Source organism: Podarcis tiliguerta (genome assembly GCF_965153285.1).
Source record: "Podarcis tiliguerta genome assembly, chromosome: 6".
In the NCBI taxonomy this organism is placed as follows: Eukaryota; Metazoa; Chordata; class Lepidosauria; order Squamata; family Lacertidae; genus Podarcis; species Podarcis tiliguerta.
The window spans coordinates 39,280,842-39,307,904 of NC_139539.1; the positions used below are offsets into that span (position 1 = coordinate 39,280,842).

At 42.7% G+C, this 27,063-nt stretch overlaps 1 protein-coding gene across 8 annotated transcripts in view; it reads right to left on the reverse strand.

Moving 5' to 3' along the window:
* The window catches only part of SRGAP2 (SLIT-ROBO Rho GTPase activating protein 2), a 191,042-nt gene that overhangs the window by 92,942 nt on the left and 71,037 nt on the right, over window positions 1–27,063 (reverse strand). For 7 of the 8 annotated variants that reach the window (XM_083444263.1, XM_083444265.1, XM_083444264.1 and 4 more), the window contains exon 4: window positions 16,950–17,112. In XM_083444263.1, coding sequence (XP_083300389.1) covers window positions 16,950–17,112 — 163 coding nt within the window. Of the gene's footprint in view, window positions 1–10,275; window positions 10,436–16,949; window positions 17,113–27,063 lie in introns of those variants that run through there. The other variant, XM_083444267.1, reaches the window with a different exon arrangement.

Below are 27,063 nucleotides of genomic sequence, written 5' to 3' on the forward strand. Positions count from 1 at the left end.
ATATATTTTACGCCATTCATTCTTTTTAAAGCCTTCTAAGATTATTATGAACATTATCCTTTTTTATCTTGCAATTTTATCCTTCCTGTTTTTATGACTGCTTGCCACAGTTTGCCACAATCAGCCCTTTGGAACTTTCTTCTCTAATAGGACCACTTACTTTTAAGGAAAGAACGGTGCTGTGATGCTTTTATTGTAACGATCAGTACATGGTATTTCAAATGCATATATTTTCATGCTACTAATGCTTAATTTTTTTAATATTATATATGTATTAAATGTTCACTATTGTGCTTCATTTCAGAGTAATTATCCACAGTGTCATGTCAGAACATGGTTAGTTCCATATCATGTACTACTTGTAGATATTTATAGATCATGCAAATGTGTGCAGAGAGCAATTGTGTAAGGACCTGGAGAAGATCAGAATGCTTGATGTTTCTGAGCTGAAAGGTCAGGTTGAAGAGGAAAGAAGAAATGTATAAAAGGAAGGAAGGCAAACTGACAGATTATGCTTAATTAAAAGGAGAGTATAAGTAGAAGAGAAAGTCAAGTAGGAAACATCACAGTCACAAAAGCAAATGTGATTTCAGAAGTTCCAAATCATAGCAACTCCCAATACAACCAGTGGGTGAGGCTCATTAAAAGGGGTTGAAAATGGCTAACTAAAAACCTATCTGAATTAGGAGGATATGGAGCCATAAGCAATGAAAAAACAAAAGGGAAATGCCTAATGATGTTGACGGAAAACATTTACTGAGTAAAGATGAGAGTCTGGGTGTCTCAGAGTGCAATGGAACCAGACGTGGCTGATCATAACCCAAGTGCACAAGCAGAGAAAGACTATGGCCAGTAAGGCTACAATTAAAGCTTCTCCAGGGCATTTGCCAAACATGAAGGGATTCTGAAAAAAGGCCAGTACCCAATCCTCTCATCATTTAATGATACATTTGCGTGCTATAGTAACAAAGGAAACGTCTCCCTCACAAGGTTGTGGGCTCTCCTTCCTTGGAGGTTCTTAAAGCAGGGGTTGGATGGCCACCTGTCATGGATGCTCTAGCTGAGATTCCTGCATTGCAGGAGGCTGGACTAGATGACTCTCAGGATCCCTTCCAACTCTACAATTCTATGATAGGAAACATAAGTGGGGGAGCTTTTTCATCCCAATAATCAACACCCCCTCTCACACACAAGGGGACCTTCTGGGGGGGCCACATGCCAGTAATGTGTGGGGCCAGAAGCAAAAGTGGACCAGGCAATTTATTTAATGCTCTTTTGCACAAGAAGCTATATTCCAGTCACACAAAACACAGAAGTTTTGACACACACACACACACACACACTACTTTCCACTGAGCACATTCCAGGAAGTCAAAAGCACTTTGTTTGTTTGTTCCAGGGGAGGGCTGGATGGGGAGGCCTGGAGATGTGGTCCTCAGCTGTGAGGTTTCCCACCTCAGTGTACAATGATTGATTTCACAGAGGCTTAGAATCTGGCACACAAAGACCCTTCTAACTGAACTAATAATGACCAAGCGCAAATTCAGCTGTACATGCATTGCAGATGACCACTGCTTGGAGGTCATGAAAGAGTTACATAGTAGAGCAGAAAAACTTAAAACTTCAGCCTAACAGGTCCATATGCTTAGCATTAAGAAAGCAACGCTGGCTGAAGGGCAAACTATTACATGGCTGCCTTGCCTCAAGATCAATATCTTGCTTTCTTGCTGCCTTAGTGTAACATCCCCCCCCCCAATCAAAAAGGACTAGAAAAGCAAAAGTAGCCACAAATGTGTGCATGAAAACACACACACTGCCTCCTCCGATCTCATACACATAGGCACACTCACGCAGTCTTTTGCTTGCTACCTTTGGGTCTGTGCATGAATCACGTGCAGAGCCGTAGGTCACTGCCACAGTTAACTGGAACATTAACTCTCAGAATACCGCAGCAGGCTACTCAAGGCTCTCTTTGTCCTGTTCCCACCCCCCACCCCACCCCCGCCCGCCTAACCCAGCCTCCGTCTAATTTAATCAAGATTTTTTGGATCTATGGCAATGCTTACTTGGCTGTTCCGCATTCCACTGAAAATTACAGCTGCAGCTTCAAAATATTTAGGGCACTAATAAAAAAGGCAAGTTAGATACGCTGTCAACATTTTATGGCCTAAATATAACATACCCTCTAAACGTAGTTAGAGAGTCCTGGGGAGAAGACACAGCTTGTTGCTTCAAAATAACTACTTTAAAAAATCAGCATGGTCTACTCTGTTGCTAAAAACTGAAGTCAAAATGATATTTTGTTCATTTTTCATGTATCAACAAGGAAATTAGGTAGACCTTTTGCTACTTTTTTGTCCATAGAATCAATATAGTTACAAGTTCTGAGTCGCTCTCTATCCAGACTTTAAAAGGCAGAAATACCAAGCCACCAACTACCAGTATAATCTATGGATTAGAGAGATTTTAGGGGTCCCCAGCACCACTTATTTTGAATGCTTACACTATGGAAAATAAAAATTGAAATGCATTTTCATTCAAGAACCTCAATTGTCTCTTATTAGTATTTTCTAATAACTAAACTGAGCTACATTAAAATGCACCTAGAGATTAACTTTAGACATAAAAGTGTATTGATGCAGAAAGTGCATTTTACATGGCAAACCAAGCATATGTGTATGGTCCAAAGGCTTCCTTCTAAAGCTAGGCAAGGGACATGGCAATGGGCCCCGGATGTGTGCTATGGCCTCATTTGAGGTAACGGTTTCACAATCACCCCTGTATAACCTCTCCTATTCCCTGGGCTCCTGGCACTCTGTCAGACTCTGAAGGGGGGGGGGTTGACATCCCTTGTCGGCAGTTGCCCAGTCCCTTTGGTTTGGCCCCAAGGCTTCACGTGCCACCTGTTCCCACCTAATGTGCAGCACATAGTCCAAGTAGGGGTCCTTAAGATGGTTAGATGGCACCTTGTATGACTCCTTCCAGAAACTCCTGCAGTCAGGCTGGTGCCTAACGTATTGCTCTTCTTTCCTTTGGACCACCATCAGGGAAGCTGAGGGGGGCAGGTCTCATTGTCTGGGCAGCCCTAGGCTTCCATATCCACTGCCCAGGCTTGCATCCTGGGGAGGTCACTTTGGTGCTGCTAACACGGTACTTTGACTTTGCCCCGGAGGTGTACTCCGTTGTCTCTCAAGATGGATGGATGAATGACGACAACAACAACAACAACAAATATCACAGCATTGGGAAGAATCTGCCATTGCTTTGGCAAGCGGACTGCCACTCACCGCCACATCCTCATTGCCAAGACAACTAGATGGTTATATCCCCATCCTCTGCGTGATCCTGCCTCAATTTCCTTTCGCCCCTGGCCACCAACTAGATTGTTACACACACACACACCCCTTCGGCTGCAGCAGAGCCAGCCCTGCACAAAGTACTGAGCTAGATGGGCCAATAGTTCCCCATGTTCCTGAGTCAGACTATCTATCCTATGTTCAGGCTAGAACAATGACTTGCAAGAGGGCCAGCAACATTTACCTATAGAGGCCTACCTGTAGAGGCTTGGTTTTTAAAGGCAACTACATAGCAATTAAGCAGCTGCAGTTTGTTCTAACCAATGAAGTAAAAGGGACTCTTTCACACTAACCGAGTGCCATTCCTAAATTTCACTGCAATCTAGATTTTAATCTCGTATAATGGTGAGGTGCATTTCTCCTCAGTTATGACAAACTAGTTCACCTCCATTCTAGGTCAAAACAACACTACTGTATAATTCTTTGGCTCACAAATTTGGCTTCCAAATAACTCTTTCCTGTCATCTTAAATGCTGTCAAGTCTCAGTCATCAGATTCTCCGTGAAACTACCAATATTGCTTTGCCTTTCAAAATGAAATGGAAGCATGGATATGGCTTCAATAGATGGCCCACTTTGCCAGCTGCCTGCAAAGGCCTGTGAAGTATTGGAAGTAATGCCCTAGACTCCATCTTGCACAATTTCAGTGCCACTCATGACAGGTTCATGCACCCTACCTTCGCTGATGCTCTTTCTCAAACCCCTAGGAAAATATTATCTTGACATGGATGGCTGCAGGCACCGCAGCTGGATGACCAACCTGCCATCCTCAAGCTGCTCTTGCCCATTTCTTAGATGACCTGAATCTAATCCATTGCAAAGTCTGGCAAACACCAAGCAAAATGCTTTTAAAGTGATCAACATCAATTCTGTGAATAAATATAGGGAAGGTAAATGGAAATGCAGCATGGGCAGTTCATTTTCCACACTAAGAAGAGCTGATTCTAGCAACTCACCCAAACCACAGACAGGAATTATCTTTCCAGACTTTGAACTATAGCAAATCATTTAACGATATCCTTGAGTTGTACAGTGACTGGCCTGGAGCAAAACATCTTTATAAAATAATACCTAAAACTGATACGGAGCACTGGAAACCATGTGAAAGACATGCTTAAATCATTTAAAAACACACCGAATAATTTCTCTACCCAAGATATCAGGAGTAGATTCAGACAACTGGGATCAATGCTTAAAATATACCTGTTTTTAACTGCACGATGGGTGAGTGGGGGTGACCACACAGTTCTGGCTTAGCACATGGCTGAGAGGGCTACAGATGACCACTTCCTCATATAGCCCTAGGCACCTAGACTGCAAGTTTCAAAACAGTTAACTGTGGTTCCAAGACAATCTGATTACCCTCCTCCCAAGCCTGCAGTTCATTTCCAAACTACAATACTCCCTTGTTGGACTAGCAATCATATGGCTCTTAGCCATTGGAATCTTCATTTACTTAGATTGCAGCAATGACTCTTTTTTTAATAAAAAGCCCAACAATTGAACTATCTCCCAGTACTTAATTAGCAATTAGATACAGCGCCTGTTACCATGATCATAGGTTCTTCAAAACACAGATGTCAGACAGAAAAATGCTTATAATTGAGTTTCTGAAGGGCGCAGATTAAGTGACATCTAGGATCTCTCCAATTCTAAAGTTTCAGAGAATTTAGAGTCTTAAATTTCTGGTCTCTTCACTTCTTATGCACTTGTTTAATGCAGTTCAGAATCTTTTCTGCCAATCTTATTTGTAGTCTTATAGAGCAAAAGGTCTGAATACAAACTTTTATGAGAATTATACCCTTCAGCAAGCCAATATTACAAAATTGTTTAATTGATCATTTGAAAATGTCTCCTGCATTTTATAGATTTTCACTTTTTATCAAATACAACACAAAACAGGATGAGCCACCAGCACCTTTCATGACCAAAGTCCCTATAGCTCTACATAGCAAAGCTAGTACAAGAACTCAGAAGTTATGGGAAGATGGTTTATCTGCATATCCTGTTCACAAATATAACTGAAGTAGATCATTGAATAGAGGTGACAAAGCGGTAAACTTTTGTGAATTAACAACTAGAGTAGATGTCAGTAAAAGGATCCATAAGAGAGGGGAAGCTTAAAAAAATATTGACTAAATAGATTTAATCAGTTCGGTTAATGTATTTACATATGGCAAAAAACCCTTCAATTTCCAAGTGTTTTATTATGAAATAATGTTAATGATGTCCAAAGAGGATCAAAGCAAAGAAGTATGGGGAAGCAATTCCAGACTAAATATTAGTTGCAGGGGGAATCCCTTATTTGTACAAGCATTTGGCTGGTGGAGCAAACAGCCCATGAAAGCTACTTCCTTGTCATTAGGAAGTTCCTTACCACCACCAAGGTGAGTGAAAGCATCCCTTGTCAACCATCCTTTGAACTAAAACTAAGAAAGCAGAAGGTGAAATTTAGTATTGGAAGTGGGGGGGAGGGTGGCTTGGAAGTATACAGAGCTGACCAAAAGGAAGATGTGCAAGTTTGATTATCCATCTTGTCATGAACAGACACCAAGTCATGAAAATTGCCCCACAGAAAGTCAGAGAATCTTTCCTTGCTGCCAGTCGCTTGAGCAGGTAAGCAGTAAAAACTGTTCTCTGTTACGTTGCAACATTTAAGACAATAGTCTTTTCAAATGGAGCTCATGGAGTAGCTGAAGTAGATGCACAGATTCCATGCAGCACCTCACCGTGCTGTCATGAACAGGATGCCTTCCTCCATTTTTGTCTTTTTTAGAGATAAGGCAAAGGGAGGAGAGAAGAGCAAGTGGTTCTCCACTTGAGAAGAGGAGGTTAAGGGGTGATATGATAGCCATGTTCAAATATATAAAAGGATGTCACATAGAGGAGGGAGAAAGGTTGTTTTCTGCTGCTCCAGAGAAGCGGACACGGAGCAATGGATACAAACTACAAGAAAGAAGATTCCACCTAAACATTAGGAAGAACTTCCTGACAGTAAGAGCTGTTCGACAGTGGAATTTGCTGCCAAGGAGTGTGGTGGAGTCTCCTTCTTTGGAGGTCTTTAAGCAGAGGCTTGACAACCATATGTCAGGAGTGCTCTAATGGTGTTTCCTGCTTGGCAGGGGGTTGGACTCGATGGCCCTTGTGGTCTCTTCCAACTCTATGATTCTATGATTCTATGATTCTCCAAGGAGCAATAAGAAAGTGGAAGTGAGAAAGAAGAACAGGACTCCGAAGTACAATTCCAGAGCTGCACACAGGACTCCGAAGTACAATTCCAGAGCTGCACACAATTCTTTAGTGGCAAAGGGGACAAGAGTTTAGAATGATGTCCAGCAAGTACGTCACAGCCTCACAGATTCTTGAATCAGCAAGAAAAGAAAACCTCCCAGTTGCCTTCTCACAATGAACTTAAGCAACTGGATGAGCATATAGAGGAAACCATGTCATGGGAAGAAAGATTCTCCTGCCCTAGAAGACTTCAGCAAAGGAAATGGATGTAGAGAAAAGCACACTTAGGAGATTAGCTTAGTTTCCTCACAGATATATATAATATAGATCTGTATTTCTTGGCACTATCTCAACATTTACCTTTCACCTCAGCTGATAATATGCCTAAAGAGGCCAGCTGCACATAAAAATAAATTGCACAGAATCAAGAAGAAGGCTGTTTAAACATTTCAGTTCTCAGATTTCTCTTCTTGTTACCTCTGAGCTGCAGTTAAGGAGCTAAAGGAACCAGAAGAAAATTTGTCTGTTCAGAAACTAGCCAGAACAGAAAAGGGGGGAGGGGAATGCTACATGGTTAGGTAATACAGATTTGTTAACCTCCGGAGTACATCATTTCTGTCTAGCAGGCAGACCCTATTTCATATGCAACACAAAATTCTTTAATGAGCTGAAATACGAACGCATAGCTTGCTGCTTCATGCCAAAAACTGCTACACACATAAGAGATTCATAAAACATGTCAAAATTGGTTTGACTCAGAGACATCTCTCTCTTCTATCGCAATTGGCAAGGAGTGGCGATGAAGGAGACTAAATTACAAGGGCCTCTTCCGTAAAAAGAGGCCATGTGTGTAAATAACATCAGCAGGAGAAGATCTGGAAATCTTGCTAAAAATATGATGGTGTCGCCATGCAGAGAATTATGAGCGCACACAGAAACTTAAAGGAAAACAGAATAGTTAGAAGGGGGTAGGAATCCAAGGACTGGGCTCCTTTTCATAACACTGTTTTATCTGAAGATAATAAATTTAAACAGAAGAGAGTTAGAAAGGAGCACACTCAAAGCTCGAAATACAGAGGAATCAAAGATATGTACTGCACAAAGAGAAAAGCAAGAAATCAAAAGAAACCTGACAAAAGAAGAATGGAAGCAATATCAAAGCAACCTACCCTCCTGAGATTTGCAAGGAGAGGATCAGAACTCAACGTGAGCCAATGTGTAGGGCTCACACCTCAACTTCATTAGAATTCATACAGGGAAATGTAATATAATTAGTTATAGGCAAGGCAGAAACAATGTATTCTTCCCTAGAAGTGCCAATCTCTGCATTATTTTGACTAAGGCTTGCAATCCCCTCTCATCAGATTATTATTTCTGTTTGAAAGCAAAGCCTTTGTTGTTTTTCTTAAAGTGCTATAGATTCCACAGTTTTGGAACGGCACAATTTTCATGGAATGTGGTCACTGCTACGGAACGGAACAGCATCCACAGATTTATGTAGAATCCCCTTAAAAAGAAGAGCATGTATCCTAAGAGAACTTTGAGTCAGCCTGCTTGTTCAGGCATATGGTGCTTTCTCTCCTGGGGCTGAATACATGGCAGCCAATGCTTGAATGCTCCCACACCCAACCCAACACCCCCCCCCGCTCCCTCCTCCTTCCCTTAGAGAGCTAACTGAAGCAAGAAGGGCTTGTAACCTAGCCTTCTCCCTTATATGCTAAGGCTTCTATGCTTGCTTGCTTGCTTGCTTGCTTGCTTGCTTGCTTATTTATTTATTTATTTATTTATTTTCACATGTGGGAACATGGTTCCAGAGGGGTTGTAGAATCACAAAATAGTAGAAATGTACGACCACTGCCGTTCTTAGCAGAGCCAAATAATGCTGGTCCAGTTTATTTTTGCATGTGCCCCCACCCCCTGCACAATACTGAGCTGAGGTATATTCACATACCCGTGCAAAGAGCTATTTCTCCTCCCTTTACTGCAAGCCACAATTAAACCTGGAAATCTCTAACCATAGATTCCCATTTCACTTGAACCAGTTTCAGAACCGTGGTAAACTAGAGGCACCCTTTGCTCATGAGCCATGACAAAAGGGATCTGTTTGCAAGGCTTGTGCGTATCTTGCCTTAATAAGCTGAGCTACGACAGTCTGAATTGGCCCTATATTTTCACACAACCAATTTGATAAAACAATACCAGTCTGCGTTGCAAGCAAAGGCCAATTCTGTAGTCAGAATTAAACAAAAACAAATAGATTCTCATAGGACTGGGATATGATGCTCCCAAACCAGGAATTCCTGAAGTGGCAGATTCCGACTGCTAAACATCAAGGGTGGTTGAATCATGTTCCACTGCCTGATGCGAAAAGGGAAAGGCCACCCTGCTCTGCCACTACCACCTAGCTGCTCCTTACACCTCTGCACATCCACATTTGCCACTGGCGGATAAGCGCCATTGCCATCAGCGCTGATTTCTGACAAGATGGTGCCAATTTGGGGTGAGATCTCACCCAAAAGTGACATGATCTTGCCAAAAATTGGTGCCAATGGAGGTGGTGCTTCTCCGTCGCTGACGGAAGTGGTGGGGCAGGTAGGTCACCACTGTGAGTGCTACCTGGGGGGGGGGGCTCCTGGTGCCTAAGGCAGTGGTCTCAGCCTCCCTAATGGCTGGCCCAGCTCTGTTAAACATTCAGGGGCTTATGTACAACCCACATATAGTGAGAAACTTGTTTTTTCAAGAAGAAGAAGAGTTTGGATTTGATATCCCGCTTTATCACTACCCTAAGGAGTCTCAAAGTGGCTAACAATCTCCTTTTCCTTCCTCCCCCACAACAAACACTCTGTGAGGTGAGTGAGGCTGAGAGACTTCAGAGAAGTATGACTGGCCCAAAGTCACCCAGAAGCTACATGTGGAGGAGCGGGGAAGCAAACCTGGTTCACCAGATTACAAGTCCACCGCTCTTAACCAGTACACCACACTGGCTCTCAGCGTGCAGGTACTTCAACACAAAGTACATTGGTACCTCTGGTTACGTACTTAATTCGTTCCGGAGGTCCGTTCTTAACCTGAAACTGTTCTTAACCTGAAGGACCACTTTAGCTAATGGGACCTTCCACTGCTGCCGCACTGCCACTGCACGATTTCTGTTCTCATCCTGAAGCAAAGTTCTTAACCCGAGGTAGTATTTCTGGGTTAGCGGAGTCTGTAACCTGAAGCGTATGTAACCTGAAGCGTATGCAACTCGAGATACCACTGTACCTGCAAATCTTTGGGTTGTCTCCAGCCAAGTAATTTCGTAAGTAGAACAACTTCCACTTACACAACGGAACTTCTGCCAGAGCAGATTTTGGGATATGTGAGGGTGGATGCAAGTTTTGTTGCAGAAGTCATTCCACTCACACAGTGACTTCGTTGACTTCAGCCTGTTGCTCCTTGGCATTTAAATCCACCCCATTTTCTTATTCCCTTGTTGCATGAAGTGGTTCCAGAATCACTTCCATCTTGAATGCCCCCCAAAATATTGCTGCTTGTAGCCACTCAGCAAGCATTTTAAGGAGAGGCCTTGGGAGGGCACTAAAGCCCCCGTAGCAGCCGGTCAGAAATGTTAGCAACACACTCGTATCTCAGACACCACTCTAACCGTTGGCTTTGGCAGCAAACCTGACTTCCCTTATCAGCAAAGATACCTTTGAAGTGGTTGGCAGGCTTCCATCCACTGCTCAAACAAATGAGACCCTTCCTCGTATCACAGCCCTGAAAAGGATCTCTTCATCGTGAGATAGGAAGAGAAAAAACTTAATTAGATTAAGTCAGACCATATTGCAGGCTTCTTGCAACAGCAGCAGAACTTGACAGCCCAGGCTGAGAACGACAGAAAAGCTTCAAAAAAAACCCCCAAATATAAATTGCTTCTGGAAGTTTGGAACTTAATCATATTACAGACAAACATGCCAGAGCCTGACAGGCAGCATGCCTGCACCATCCTTGTAAGACCTTCCCTTCAAAACAAGAAGAATCTTGCAGGAAGAGACAAGAGGATTTGTTGTGGCCTGCACATTTCTCACTGGAGGGCTGGGCTACCTACTTCCACACATTTCACAGAAAAGTCACAGCTGCTTTTTGCTGCGAAGTGCATAAAAAGACAGGACCCTTCTTTATGGGATCTGTTGCGATGTCAGGATTCACAGACAATAGCTGTGACAGGATGCATCTTCCAGGCTCTGAGAAAATGACCACAGGCTGTGACTGTGCCTCACGCAGACCTTATCACAGCTACACAGGCCTATGTAGCCAGAAGGGTAGATTATAGCGGCAGGCTTCTCTTCTAACTATCCTTGAAAGGGGGCTTTGCTCCAGCGGGTGCAGAATGCAGCAGCTCATCTCTCGAGTGAAACGCGCCCTCTGCAATTTGTCACAACCCAGCTTCAATTCCAGCACTTTGTGCATCTGGAAACTACCCCCAAATGAATCAGAATGAGCTTTTCGAATCTGGTAAGCTAGATACAGTGACCAGCCTTCTCCCTTCCAGGATATGTCATTTTTGTCCCCATTTGGGAAATACCTTCTTATGCATGCATCTTTAATTGCACATGGGCATTACTTTATATGAAAGCGTGCTATTTATTAAATTTATATGCTGCCTCTCTGCCCAAAAGAGTCCCCACAGCAAGCACATCTGTGATAAAAACAATACAATTAAAAGTAACATAAAAATTCAGCAGGTGTAGACTGTTTTCAGTTAAAGCAGTGTAACAAAAGCACCTGGTCAAATGTAAACAGGCACTGAGTTGTAAACTGGTTTCATGTAAGTGGGAGCAGATGCTGTCACACTAAAGCAGTAACTCATATCATAAATGCATGTTTCTCCCCCTTGCTTTCTGCAGATCCACTGCTAGAGGGACTTCTCTTGTGCACATTGCCTATAAATTACAGTTGTACCTTCGATCCCGAACGCCTTGGTACTCAGACATTTTGGCATTCAACGCTGCAAACCCGGAAGTGAGTGTTCCAGTTTGTGAACACTCTTTGGAACCCGAACGTCTGATGGGGCTTCCGCGGCTTCTGATTGGCTGCAGGAGCTTCCTGCAGCCAATCAGAAGCTGCACTTTGGTTTCCGAACGTTTTGGACGCCGAACGGACTTCCGGAACGGATTCTGTTTGACTTCCAAGGTAGAGGCTTCCTCCTACGGGGTGGGGGTGGGATTGGAATTCTTGCAAAGCCGTGCTCCCCCGCCCCCCCCCCCAATTTTACAGGCAGTGTGTGCAGTGCCAGATTTCGCTTTGATGAGACCCTGAGCTACTGAAGGTAATGGGGCCCTTTATATGTGATATTTAAGGGAGCAGGCTAGCAGGCGGGGCCCATTACTTACATAACAGCAACCTACACAACACAAAACACTGTTGCTGTATGTAGGTTTTATTTTATTTGTTTTTTATCTTATATTTTGGAAATGTACATCCAGGTTTTTTTTCTTTAAATTTTTTTGGGGGCCCCCAAGAGAATGGGGCCCTAAGCTATAGCTTGTTTAGCTTATATGTAAATCCATCACTAAGTGTGTGTGAGTCCTTCCAGCAGCGGATCTGCATTTTTGCAGAACTGTTGCTGGAGGAACTCCTCACACGTGATGCCTTCTTTCTCCTCCTTCCCTTCCCCACCCTAGGGCAGAAAGAACCACTTCCCCAACCCCATCCCTTAAATGACCAACGTTAGAGATTTAAAAGTCATTCGTGCACTATCGTATGAATAGTTATGGACAGGTAGGTAACTGCACCCATCTGCAGAATTTGGCCTGTGAGGCCGATCCTGTTAAGGATCTGGCCCATGAACCCCAAAAAGTTTCTCATCCCTGCATTAAGGGATTTATATACCAATTGTAACACCCTGAACAATTCCCGGTAGCAAACTAGAACTAGTGCAGATCACTGGGCGCAGCTGTAATATGCTGACAGACTTTCACTCCTGTCAGCAATCATGCTGCAGCATTTTACACGAACTGCAGCTTCCAAATTAAGCGTGAGTTAAGCACCATATTGTAGTTATCCGCTTTGGAAGGTACCAATGCCTGAATCACTGTGGTCAAGCTGTCCCAGTCCAGGAACAGTCAAAAGCCTGGTAAGTGAAAGGCACTCCTAGCCATTGAGGCCACTTGGGTTTCCAGGGACAATGCTGAATCCTGCATGCAGCACCCCCAGGCTGCTCCTTCAGAGGGAGTGCAGTCCCGTCCGGAACAGGCAACCAGCTAATTTCTGGGACCCAAGAGCCACTTGCCCACAGAGGACAGCTAATTTTCGCCTTGTGCGACATGCATCTTGATATTTTTCTTCACCTTGGATTGGATCACTGAATCATAGAGTTCGAAGGGACCATGAGGGGCATCTAGTCCAACCCCCTGCAATGCAGGAATCTTTTGCCCAAGGTCTGGCTCAAACCCACAACCCTGAGAATGTCTCATGCTCTACCAACTGAGCTAACTTTTGGAAATCATTCATGCGTTAGGGCACAGATACCCGTAACACTGACAATTGTGATCAGTTGACTTCTGCAAATAGCCCCTAGGGAAACAATTAAAATACTTTATTTGCAGCCACACTCAACCAGTGGCTGCAAAAGCATGGATCTCTTGTTTAACAAAAATTACAAATATCAACATTGTTTATGTGCTGGATTTGAAGTACACAATCTTGCAACAACAACAAAATGAAGTTGGAACAAATTGCAATTTAATGTCTAGTCCATTTGCAAAACAGCTGGAAATCAACTATCTTATTTCCCTTGAATAATATCTGAAGGGGTTATTTTTTTAAATAACAGCTGCTTTCAGACATTTAGATGGCATGTAGCAAGTACAATTATACATACTAAATGAAGCACTTAGAAATGGTGCGGTACCTACAGTGCTGCTTTCTTTCATAATTCTACATTTAGACACTGGCTATTTGCTGGTTAACAAATCTGCCCCTTAAGCGCTTTGATATTTGGGCTTTATCAGTAGTCTTGTGCTAGTTCACACTTGTCAGGTTGATTGGGATGCAGGAAATTGAGAGAGCTTTCCAGCAAAGAGCACAATCACCAGTGGCTCTGGGTTCAGTCACAAACTATTTCCATTCCGCATATCACATGTCAGTCTGAGAAAGGTTCCCCAGGAGGGACTGGTGCAAAGAATTATGTGCTAGTGACACATAGCAAGCGTAAAGAGAGTTAACAGAAGAAACTATCCTGGCATTTGACCAACTTGGCAGACCTGTTATCTGGATACTAGATTCTAACAAGTAACAGCTCCTGTCTTTGCAAAACCTGAGGCAAAACAACAGAGCTCTGCTTGTGGAAAACAAACCAAGATATATTTTTTTATGTGCCATTTAAAATCATGTTATCTACATTAATTTTCTATTCCCATAGTAGGCTACTTCATTGTTGTACTTTTTCTTAGCAATGTAACTATTAGCTTCCTTCCAGTCCACCATTTCATGCTTTATAAAAAAAATAGTAGGAGAGGGAGGGTAATTCAATTTTCCCTACTAGACCTAATTTAGTAGGGAGGACCTAGAACAGCCTTCTCCAACTTGATACCTTCCAGATTTTTTTTTTAAACTACTGTTCCCATTGTCCCTGACCACTGGCCAGGCTAGCCAGAGCTGCTGGGAGTTGGAATGCAACAACATATGAGCAGTGCCCATTAGGGAAGGCTGTCCTAGAATGTGCAGTGCAGGGCAACCTATACAGAAGCCTCTGGCAGGTTGCAAAGGTGCATATTGGTGGCATCATGAGCCACTGCAAAGCAGCCCCAACACCGCCCAACCTCACAGCACAGTTCAGAAGTAGCTGTTCAGAAGTAACGGGACCTCATCTCCTTAGCTTCTGCACCATGATGACCTAAAGAGCATTCAATAGCATGTTGCCACTACTGCCAGAAAAAAGTGCACAAGTTCTATGCAGATTTTTCAATACAGTCATACCTCGAGTTGAATGTGCTTCAGGTTGAGTGCATTTGAGTTGCGCTCCACGGCAACCCGGAAGTAATGGAGTGCGTTACTTCCAGGTTTCACCGCTCGCACATGCGCTCAAAATGACGTCACGCGCATGTGCGGAAGCAGCGAAATGTGACCCGCGCACGCACAGACACACTGTCGCATCTTGCGTTCCGTTTGGGATGCGAACAGGGCTCTGGAACGGATCCCGTTTGCATCCTGAGGTACCACTCTAGAGAGGATTTAGGCAAAGACTTAATCACAAGAAAGCATGCACTGGATTGTAGCCTGAGTCACTCATTTTTCCATACAATATGTACTTCAGTCAAACCTCGGATCCTGAACACCTCAGTTTCAGAACGTTTCAGCTCCTGAACACTGAAAACCCAGAATTAAATGTCCTGGTTTTCGAATGTTTTTCGGAAGCCGAACAATCAACGCGGCTTCTGCTGAGTGCAGGAAATTCCTGCAACCAATCGAAAGCCGTGCCTCAGTTGCCGAACATTTCAGAAGCCGAACAGGCTTCCGGAACACATTATGTTCAACAACTGAGGTTTGACTGTAATTAATAGGAGTGTAGCCAAAGATTGCCATTTTACTTTGAATGGCAGCTACACAGTTAAAACTACAGAAGTCTTTGTGTAGGCAAAGTTAAAGAAATATCCAAACTCTTGATTTATTTGCTACTTTTTTATTTTAGCTATCCTCCAAGATGCTCAAGGTGGCAAACATCATTCTCTCAAGTGAGGCTAAGAGATAATGACTGCTCCAATATCGCCTAGTCAATTGATGTAGAGTTTTGAACCCAGGTCTCCCTGGTCCTGGTAAAGCGCTCTTAACCCAGGGATGGGGGTCAAGGGATAATGGGAGTTGGGTCCAACAACATCTGGAGAGCCACAGGGTCTCCATCCCTGCTCTAACCAACAATGCACATGGGTATCTGATCACCAAATTACAGTGAAATTAACCAAGTGGGGACGGGGACAATGCTTCCAGCCAAGCGACTGTGTTATATTAGAACACTTTCCCAAAGAAATCCTTTGTGCTTGCCAGCCAGCCAATTTGTTTTCCATGTTGTCCTCAAGAGTATAATGTAGAAACATTACTTATCCTCTACGAAGATTAAGGGAAACTAAAGGGTCCCTGTTACTCAATAATCCCTTCTAAGTACTTAATCAATGATAATTTAATTAGCAAAAAGTTTCAGAAGGTCAAATAAAGCTGTTACTTTCACATTACTTGGAAACAAATGGTACTGCCACCTCTGCTTCAGGAGCACCACACAAATACAGGCATTTCAGAATGTAAAATGAACACATAGGCCTGAAGGGTGCTAGACATACCCTTAAACATTCCTGATAGGATTATAGGGCAATGCAATGCCTTTAGGTATCCTCTGCTACTAGGGTTTTTGAATAATTATGCTATCTGTAATTCCCCCCCCCCCCGTATTTTTTTAATGTTATTTTAGTTCTTTTTTCTGGTTAGCCAGCTTCAACTTTTTAGAAAAGGCAGGATGTGCATGTTTAAAATAAAGAAGTATCAGGTAATGCACATACCCATAGGCAGTGACTTCATAAAAGCTTGTGATCACTATTAAACTTTTCCAGATGGTTTAAAAAAGGGGGGTAACTGGACACGATCCCATGCATGCCAACCCTGATCTAGAGGCTGCCACACCATACCTAGCCATATTTAATAAATGCAAGGGATAATTCATTTAATTCCCTTTTTTATCTTTTAAAATGAAGCAATGATAAGGGGAAGAGGTAGTTTTGGAGAAGTCTGTATCCCTGCTCAGCGTCCTGCTTTGTAAAAAGCTATTTCACCACTGCCATGATTACATTTTATAGAAAAGGAGCGCTCTGCCTAATTATAAAACATGTATAATAGTCACGGAGAGGTCCTGGCCTCAAAGTATTGCCTACCGGGTGCAATAGGATCACTCTGAAAGCCACTTGCATTTGAGAAGCACAGCAGGACACCAATGGAAGAAATCACACTATTGTAATCTTGATTCTCTTGTGCTAGGAAGCTGCTGTTAGGGTAACCCTTGCTCACTTAGGATTCTGCCAGGACAAGTATCTCAAAATGCTTGGGTCCTAAACCATTTGGGTCTTTAAAAAGATCAAAACCAGCACTTTGAATTGAGCCCAGAAGCTAATTAGTAACTCAATGAAAAACATGTTTGACCTATGTGCCCAAATCAACAGCCAGTTAGCTTCATACGGGATCAACTATAATTTCCAACCAGTCTTTAGATGCAGCTCCACATACAGCACATAACAGTAATCTAATTCAGGTGCAACAAGGGGACAAATTCACTTGTGTTATGTCACCAAAAGCCATCTCTGAAGCTATGAAATAATGCGTGTAGCAAGAAAAGCATTACCTTTTTGAAAAGTCGCCCAGAATCCTCACTGACTTGAACAAACCGAGGGATGATGTTGTTCAGGTAGATGTCACTTAAGGTGGTGTGGTCCCTGCTCTCCCGCTTCACCTGGTTTAAAAGGAGGTTCCAGCAATTGACAGGTGAAAGAACATTCTGATCCTTCCTGCAGGAAAAGCAGAACCAAAATATTACTTTTATCCATGTCTTTTTCCATAGAAGAGGCAAAGGTGATGCAATACAATATACTGAACTTTTCTTAGGTACCATTGTATAGTAGTAATGGACATGTACTATGAAACATTGAAGTTTTCAAAATGCAAAAATTGAGGCAGTTATCAGGAATTAAAGCACAACTTTTACAACCATTTACAATTCCAGTTGCTGGAAACTATGGGAGGGGAGATTGCTTTTGTGCTCATGCTGTGATCCCTGGCTTCTCACAGGCATCTGGACGGCCAGTGTAAGTAAAAAATACTGGACTAGATGGGCCATTGGCCTGATCCAGCAGGCTATTTGTATGTTCTTATGTACACAACCTGCTGCTGCCATGAGTGCTGGAAGGAAGACCACTTCCTGCTGCAAGGCCCACTTTCACCTGGCCTAGGGGGCGGAGCCCAGACTTACCCTGAGCAGCTAAAAGCCTCCTGGGAGTCTACTGGGACATTGCTAAAACAACTCTTGGGTTGGGGCAACTGGCTAAAATGTTTTAAAAGTTTTAAACAGTTGTAATTTTGGTTCTTCTGTTTCATTTTTGTTGGGTTGTTGATGGTTAAATGTTTAGTTGGAGTCGGCGGTTACTTTAATTTGGGTATAACTGTAAACTGTTGTTATTGTTAATTGTTATTGGTTTTTATTTTTTTATTTTTTATTTTTTGTTATTGGTTTTTATTGATGTATTGGTTTGTTTGTTGATTGTATAAGATATCTTGTTTTGTAATGTTTGGCGTTTTGCTGTTTTCTATGTTGTAAGCCACCCAGAGCAGCTAGGGAAACTCAACCTGATGGGTGGGAGATATACAGATATAGATGATAGATATAGATAGATACAGATATATAGATAAATGTAATGTAAACTTATTTAAAAATTATTGTTCTTTGTTATTTATACATCATTTTTCACCAGAAAGGTCTTAAATTAGTTCCTAGTGATGATAAAACCCAAGCTAAGATTGCATTGTAAGCCACTAAACCCTGCAAAATTAAGCCAAATAAGATAAAAATACAATAACATTTATTGTCATATTGTTTCATTCTGTTTCGGAATGATCATCTTCAGGGTGAAGCATCACTAAAGCTCCTGATGTCTTTGCTAGCAGTCTCTTCCCACCGATCTGTACAAACCAGATTTCAACAAGATCATATCCGTAAATCAACCCTAGTAGAGAAATATTAGATGACATGCTGAGAGAAAGCTACAGGTCTGCTACTTGAGGACCTTGTGAACTGTAGCCTTCCAGAAACTGAATGTTCACTGTCAGGGAACAGAAAGCAGGGCGTTAACTTTCTCAGAACAATGACCACAATCACTTCTCCTCGGAGCAGCCACGAGGCGCATCTCACGACAGGATGTTTAACAAACGCTCACTAACTCACCATTTATCCTTACAGCAAAGTATTGATAAAAATAACAGGGCTTTTAAATATAACACACCACTGGCTGTATAAATAAACAACTTCCCTGGGCTCTCTTAGGACACTATGATTCTTCTTCTTTGAAAGGAGAATGGCTGCACAGCACCTTACAATAATCGATACTGAATTTTTCAAAAACAACAGCTATAACATTGAAATAGACTTGCATAGTGTCAAAAGCTCTCGCTCTATTCTCCTGTAATGTGTTCTCCTCATTGCTACGGCCTCCAAAAAAATCTTAGCAGAAAAGCACACAAATTAAGATTAGGACCAAACTGCGGGAGGCAGTGGAAGACAGGAGTGCCTGGCGTGCTCTGGTCCATGGGGCCACGAAGAGTCGGACACGACTAAACGACTAAACAACAACAACAACAACTCACTTATCTGGGAAGACGAAGAAGAAGAGTTTGGATTTGATATCCCGCTTTATCACTCCCCTTCAGGAGTCTCAAAGTGGCTAACATTCTCCTTTCCCTTCCTCCCCCACAACAAACACTCTGTGAGGTGAGTGAGGCTGAGAGACTTCAGAGAAGTGTGACTAGCCCAAGGTCACCCAGCAGCTGCATGTGGAGGAGCGGAGATGCGAACAAAATGTTGAGCTTTTTAAGGGGAGCCAAACTTGTTGAGCTTATTTGGGGGGAGACAGTGATCTACCAGAGATCTACCACAAACATCCAGTGATCTACTGGTAGATCACGATCTACCTCTTGGACGTGTCTGCTCTAAACTAAAAAGTCCCAAATGCTGAAACCTTTCCTCACACAGGGAAGTCGTTCCACCCCCTTAATCATTTGGGGGCTCTATTCCTGTCCCTTGGAAAGGCCCAAGGCAGGCCCGGGCAGCCCAGTCATTCAAGGTCTTCTGTGCCACCATAAGGGCGAAAAACTCACTATTCTAAAATTAAAGCAGAGGTTTGAAAGATGCCATTTTATGCATGCACAGCAAATGTGTAGAAAGCATATAACCCTGTAAGTAGGCAAAGAAAAATGGGTAGGGAGAACTCAGTGTAAAAAGCAGGAGGAAGGATGCAAACGCTCATGAGGGTAAAGGAGTAGCTGGACTGTAGACAACAGTGATGAAGGGCTGCTAAAAGTAAAAAAAGGAGCAAATGGGGACTGGGATGCAGGGCACATCAGGGGACTCTGTAGCAGACTTGGAATAATCCAGGGATTAAGGGGATATTTGTAGTGCTGAAAGAACAGCCTCTGCTTTTGGATTCGTTCAGCAACTATAAGCAGGTGTTATAAAAATCACTGAGAATACAGGATCTTTACTGGATTATTCCAAGGCAGCTACAAGAAGTAGTTCAAGGCAATTATTTTTTCCAAAGGGTTATCTGAATGGTATGATCATCTCAGTTTTAAGTCTGTTTGGGGTTTAAATGTCTGTGCAAGGGGAGAATGTTTTGTACACAAATGAGTTTGCTTTACTATCCAGAGAACCAGAACATACTTAGGATAATGTGCAATAGAAAGAGATTTTGATAAACCTATTAATATGCTTTCTTATTGTTAGAATTTTTATATTCAAACTTATCTTATTATTTCCTTAGTAAATCAGAAACCTAGAATTAGCCACGATTTTGTAAATAATTAAGTTGGAATCATAGAACTGTAGCATTCGAAGGGATCCCAGGGGTCATTTAGTCCAACTTCCTGCAATGCAGGAATCTCAACTAGATCATACATGACAGATGGCCATCCAACCTCTGCTTAAACAATAAGCCACCTTTAGCTCTGCTTTATACTCTGAATTTATTTTCCCTTCTAGAAAGCGAAAAACAAAAGAACATATCTCAAAAGGGTGTGGGCAGTTGTGAGGGGGAAAAATCCATGTAGGCTGTTGAAGAATAAAATCCTTATTTTTTTCAGCATCCTGAGACCTCATTTTGGATGCGCTTCAGTTTTTACATTTCTTCTTCTCTTTCTTGAAAACCAACTCATAAGCAGTGGGGCCACCACAGATGTAACTGTGAACTATGGGTTTAAGGCAGGGGTAGGCAAACTAAGGCCCAGGGGCCGGATCTGGCCCAATCACCTTCTAAATGCGGCCTGCGGACAATCAGCATGTTTTTACATGAGTAGAATGTGTGCTTTTATTTAAAATGCATCTCCGGGTTATTTGCGTTCATATTTTTTTTCAAAATATAGTCCAGCCCACCACATGGTCTGATGGATGGTGGACCGGCCCATGGCTGAAAAAGGTTGCTGACCCCTGGTTTAAGGATTGGGTCACATGATTTCATACTTCCCTTTCCTCTCTGACTCACCAACAAGAAAATGCTCTTGGTTCCTCCTCCCACATTTCCCATTCTAGTTTTGCAGCACCATCTGACTATTGGTAACTCTGGTTTGGGGTAATCTTAAAGTTCAATTCAGGATCTGGGCAAATCCTGCAGTCCATTCCTAACCAACATTCCTAAACAACTATCTGAATTTTATAAGACATTTAAAGGCAGCCCTGTTTAGGGAAGCTTTTAATATGTGATGAATTCTTGTATTTTAGAAGCGCCCTAGAATGGCTGGGGAAACCCAGCCAGATGGGCGGGGTATGTATGTATGGATAGATAGATAGATAGATAGATAGATAAAAATAATTATTACCCCAAGACATGAATAATGACAGATCTACAATTTTTCACTGGCCTTGCGCACCAAGCCAAATAAAGAAATAAAGTGCAATCACTAGGCCCCTTCCCCACCTGTCAAATCCTTCTAGCTTTTGTCAATGGGAAAGGCTTGGGTGGAACTGTGGCCTGCTGGTTTGGCTCTTCATGACTAAGCCTCTCTGAGGGCCTTGGCCATGCAGCTGCCAAACAGTCCTTGGCTGTCCTCTCAGCTCTTGAGCTAGAGGTTTGTCAGGGATCTGCAACAGACAATTTTATCTGCCTAGCTTTGAAGTTAAGAAGAAAGTCAGCTACTCATCCCACTTTTTGGAGGGCTGTGTTGCGAGCAGATATGCTGAAGCCTGTTTAAAGGCAGGTTCCTTCTCTGGAAGTTGTGGTCTTCATCTGCTGTGGCGGCCATCTTTGTTATTCTACGCATGCACTAAATATGCACATTTGTGCAGAGAGGGGCGTTTAAGGCTGCCTGCCAGCTGAAGAACCCTTTTTCTACACATACTACTTTGAAAAGATACTGCAACCTGTCAGCAACAAAAACTATGGAGGAGGCCAGGTATTACAAACACAATATGTATACTGCCTTGCTAAAGCAAGAGCAGTAACTCAGATAGCAGGTGGGAAGGTCACCTACAAGTCTCAATGAACTGTGCCAGTGTGGTGTTGTGGTTAGAGTGCTGGACTAGAAATGGGAGACAAGAGTTCAAATCCCCACTCAGCCACAAAGTTCGCTGTGTGAGCCTAGGCCAGCCACTGCCTCTCAGCCTAGCCTACCTCACAGGGTTGTTGTGAGGCGAAAATTGAGCGGAGGTGAAGTATGTAAACCACCTTGAGCTCTGTAAAAGGAGCTGTCATCAGACAACTTCCCAGGAGATTGTATTTCTGATTTTCTAACTTGCCTAGATTACTTAGTTTCCTTTTATCATTTGTTTACATGCACTCTTTTTTCCACTGTATTGTGTAATACTTGGAAGGGACAATAATAAAAATATTGTCTTAAGCCAGGCTATGGCAGGAATGTTTCCAACAGCTGTAGAATTCACTTTAAAGCTCATCTGGAATTAAACAGAGGAGGGTGTTTCTCCCCACGAAAGCAAGCCACACAAAATCTTCCTTTTAAAAACGGGAAAGGGGGTGGGAAGAGAACAGTTGGGCATCCAAATCAGAGGACACAATTATCAAACAGGCTGATTCATCCTAAAGATCATGAGGATAGCTGGCAACACACACTTCCACTGGCGCACAGCCATGCTTTCTGGTAATACAGAAAGTATGAAACTCATTTGCGGGGTTGCCTTCTTTGCATACGGATGGGACACGCCACATGTAGAAGCCTCTGGCTCAAGAGAAGAAAAGAGCCTTCCACAACTCAATATAGAAAGAACACCCAGCGAGTCTTCCCACTCCTGACTAAAAGCAGATAAAGGGCGGGTAGCTGCCAATTCAACTATTACAAAAGACCATTGAGCACAGTGTTCTTGATTAGGGATCAAATATTCCACCAGATATTTCTCAAATGTCCCAACTCAGCATTTCCACATGGTTCGTCAGGAACCATTTGTGCTGCATGGGAAGCTGTAGTGGGGGCATCAGCGGGGGATGTGGGAGATGCAGAGAGCCCCCCCCCATGTTCTGCTTCCAGGACAGGTTACAGGCAGGTCCAGTATGTGCTGATGGCACCAGAAATATAGCAGCAAAGGCGGACTAATTCTCAAGACCACACTGTTTACACTATCAACTAGAACTGATATGATAAAGGGCAGGGGTAGATCATAACTCCTCTCCTCTACAATTCCAATCCTGGCCTTGCTACTTGGAGTTGATGGTTATTAGAGTCCAACGACATGTGGAGGACCACAGGTTTCTCACAGCTGGTATACTAGTGGACTAGGACCAATGACACCTGGGTTTAAATCCCTGCATGGGTGTGAAGCATATTGGGTGTTTATGGACGCATTACTTTCTCTCTCTCGTTCTAATCCAGCAGTTCTCAACCTGTGGGTCCCCAGATGTTGTTGGACTAAAACTCCCAGCATCCCTGAGCTCTGGCCTTGCTAGCTAGGGGTGATGGGAGTTGTAGTTCAACAACATCTGGGGACCCACAGGTTGAGAAAGGCTGTAATCCAACTCATAAGGTTACTATAATGATAAAATAGAGGGGCATATCCTCCTGATCTTTTCAGAAGGGGTCTAAGGTAAACATGTATAAGGAAAAACAAATAGTTTGCACCTCTGAACCAGTATAAAATGTTCACACATGCATACACAAAAAGATAGCAGTTCCTCTACTACAGTACATGCACAGAATAACCAGTTTTTAAGCCAAGATTCATAATTATTCTTCTGTGTATTTTACTTCATGTTTCAGCTTCTAGGATATATTTTCCACTGTGATGCAAATGCAGCACCATCTTCCTGATGGAGTAGGATGCAGTCCCAAAAAACAAATCCCTTATTCCATTGTCAGAAGATAACAGAAGTTTCCTGCCAGAAAAACGCTGTTAACTTTCCTAGAAATGTTAAGAATACAGATTACTGTTGACTTCCATTGTTCTTTCCATAGACAGGGAGGGTGAAGCCGGGGGGGGGGGGGAGAGAAAGATTGGATCTGTAGTAAGAAACAGATTATAGTTTCATTTAAAGAACAAAACACAAGAATGGCACTTTCAAAGCAGCTGATCTGGCAGAGTTTCTTGCCCTGTGAAAAATATCACAGGAAATGACTGAAGTTTGCAATCTGGATTGTTTCAAGGTTCAATGTGTAAGGGAAGTGAGACAGCCAGGGTGAAGCAAAACTACTACTTAGCTTTGCTTGCCAAGGAAAGCCAGCACGTACAAGAGGGGAAAATGTTCACATTCCCTGGACTTGTGTATGTATGCTGCTACAACAGACAAAAGCCAACAAAAGGATCAAAAGGCAGCACTCCTCAAACTTGACAATAAGCTGGCTGGGACACACAGGCTCTTTCCTCTTATATAAAAATAGCAAGAGGTCTGCCAGTCTAATGGACTGTACTTATGCTACTCCATAAAGTTTACAGGCTTCGCATTTCTTTAGCCACCTGGCTATGCATTTTCATATGACACTGTGCTAGTGCAAAAGAGCTCGCAGGGGGTCATCTTACAGCAAGTGGTTGATCTGCTCCAATACAACCATGGTCAGGATCTATTTTAGCTGCTGTAACATCACAGGCGGGGATTAAGCAGCTTGGGGCTATACAATCAAGAATTAAGGAAAACTGGGAACACTTGGGAGGTTGCCTATACGCTGTGGGCTTTCAAATAATACTTTCCTTGGTGCAAATTGAGTGGAACAGCCATTGGGTACCAAAATCCACTTGTTTCTTTTTAGTGTCAGGAAGAGAGACTCTTAGTAGCACTATGTGCTCCTGAAGCTCATCTTATGCCTACCCTACCAAGACCAGCAGGGCCTTTAGTGTGGTTGTGCCTGCCCCTTGGAATATGCTTCCAAGGACCCTCAGTCAGGCACCTGCAGTGTTGGCATTTAGGTGCCTGCTTAAAAGTAATCATTGGCAAACTCGGCACAAGGGTCCATTTATTAATTATGTATGCTGCCCCACCCTTCATCTGTAGATCTTGGGGCAGTTCAAAGCATAAAGATACAAGATAAATACACAAAATACATAACAAAAACAAGAGCAAAACAAAACAATAGCACTCCTCCCTTCTCCCCCCCCCCCAAGTTGGAAGCATTTAATATGATATAGAAATAAAGTACCGTATTTTTCTGTCTATAAGACGCTCCCATGTATAAGACGCCCCATATTTTGGGGGGTTCAGATTTAAGAAAATGGCCTTGGCACTATTCATGTATAAGACACCCCCAAATTTTTGACATAATTTTTTAGGTGGGGAAACCTAGTCTTATACACAGAAAAATATGGTGTGTGTAATATATATATATATATATATATATATATATATATATATATATAATATAAATATATAAAGTAACTGACAAGCAAGTATCGTGTCCTGGGTTTATTGAAGAAGGGGCAGGGTGCAAATGTAAATAGCACAATTGATACTACACATGGTAGCCTGAAATGCAGGCAGAATCCTCAAAAATTGATGTATCTCTGGCCACAAGAGGCGGTTGGAAGCTGTGCTCTGATTATGCTTCTGAAATTCTCAGGAGCACCTGTCAGAGACAGAATATGTTTTGCGCTCTTTAAACATTATTTGGGAAATCCGTTAATATCCCATAGAAAGGAGTTTTAGATCATATTTACAGATCAGAAACCTTTCCTTCTAAAACATCGAAAGAGCAGCTCTGTATTCCCATTGTGCTCTCAGAAGAGTGTTTTTTTCTTATTTGCAAAACAAGCTACACATTTTAATAGCTTTAAAACGTCACATACTAGAGCTGGAAGAAAGGAATATAATCCCCAACCCACACAAAGCAAGAATGAGGATGGCAGAAGTTTCATTCAAATTTCAACAAAACAAGAGGCACAGCATGGGAGTAGAGTTATAAAAACCACTCCTATTTGGGAAACGAAACAAGGCAGCATTTTTTTTATTTTTTAAGCTCTTCAAGAACCCACACAGCACTCACTGTCTCATTTTTGGCCAGAGTAGTGGGGGACTCTTGAGCTGAGCTCGTTTGGAACATCTTACCTCATATGCCTTAAGGGATTTACATTGTATTTGATGATCTAATCAAAGAACGGGTTAGAACAAACAATGCTAACACTGACCTTGATACCAGATGTTCTGAGAATGCGACCTGTTAATAAAACCAGAATAACTTTGCACATACATAAATGGCATGTCGAAGATTCAGAATGTCAGCATTTGCAGGTAAGGGAAATCATGCAGCTTCCTTGGGTCAAGGACAATAAAATGTGAAGTCCTAAGTCCACCTTCTAGGGCAGCATGTGCTATCTGGGACTGATGGGAACTCCAGTCCAAATTTCAAAAGCTTGGCACAAGTTTGTGACCTTTTGGTTGATCCTAATTAAGCGATTACCTAATTGTGGATTTCAGATATTTTTTCTTATGGGCCAATACAGCTAACTTTACTACCTCATTCCCACTCTGGTCCATTCATGAATGTTTCCAAAACAGCAAGTGGCCCGTGAACTCCACTTCAGGCTAGAGACAAAACCAAGACTCTGTTAAATGTTGTACAGTTGTACCTTGGATCCTGAATGCCTTGCAAGTTGAACGCTTTGGCTCCCAAACACTGCAAACCAGAAGTGAGTGTTCTGGTTTGCAAACTTTCTTTGGAACCTGAACGGCCAACGCAGCTTCCGCAACTTCCAATTGGCTGCAGGAGCTTCCTGCAGCCAATAAGAAGCTGCGCCTTGGCTTCCACACGTTTTGGAAGTCGAACGGACTTCCGGAAAGGATTCCGTTCGACTTCCGAGCTACGACTTTATTTCCAGAATGTCACGGAGGAACTGCTTTTGTTTCTTAGTCCTAACAGCCCTCAACGCAGTCTGAAAAGCCATTTTAGCACCCAGCAGAGACTAATCTAATTATGTCTGCACCACAACTGCTGGAATCCATTTTAAGATTGTTTCCATCTGCTGATGTCATGCCAGCTTTCCCCTTCTCCTTACTTCTCCACCCCCTGTTTTAACACCTGGCTTGAGTGAAGCTTTCTGGAAAGCTCCAAAGCTTATTTACTACTTTGTGACATTTTTCAAGGGCCCTTATAAAGGTATTTCCCTATTGTGTGCTTTGGATCCCTTCCTCCTGAAGGACCAAGCAGGCTATCTTTAGCTTCTGCAGGCATTCATCCTGAACACACAAGGGCAAAACGTATGCAGGGGGCTGGCTTCGCCCCCAATGTCCTCACATGCACTTGCCCCATGCCCTACACACCCAAAGTTC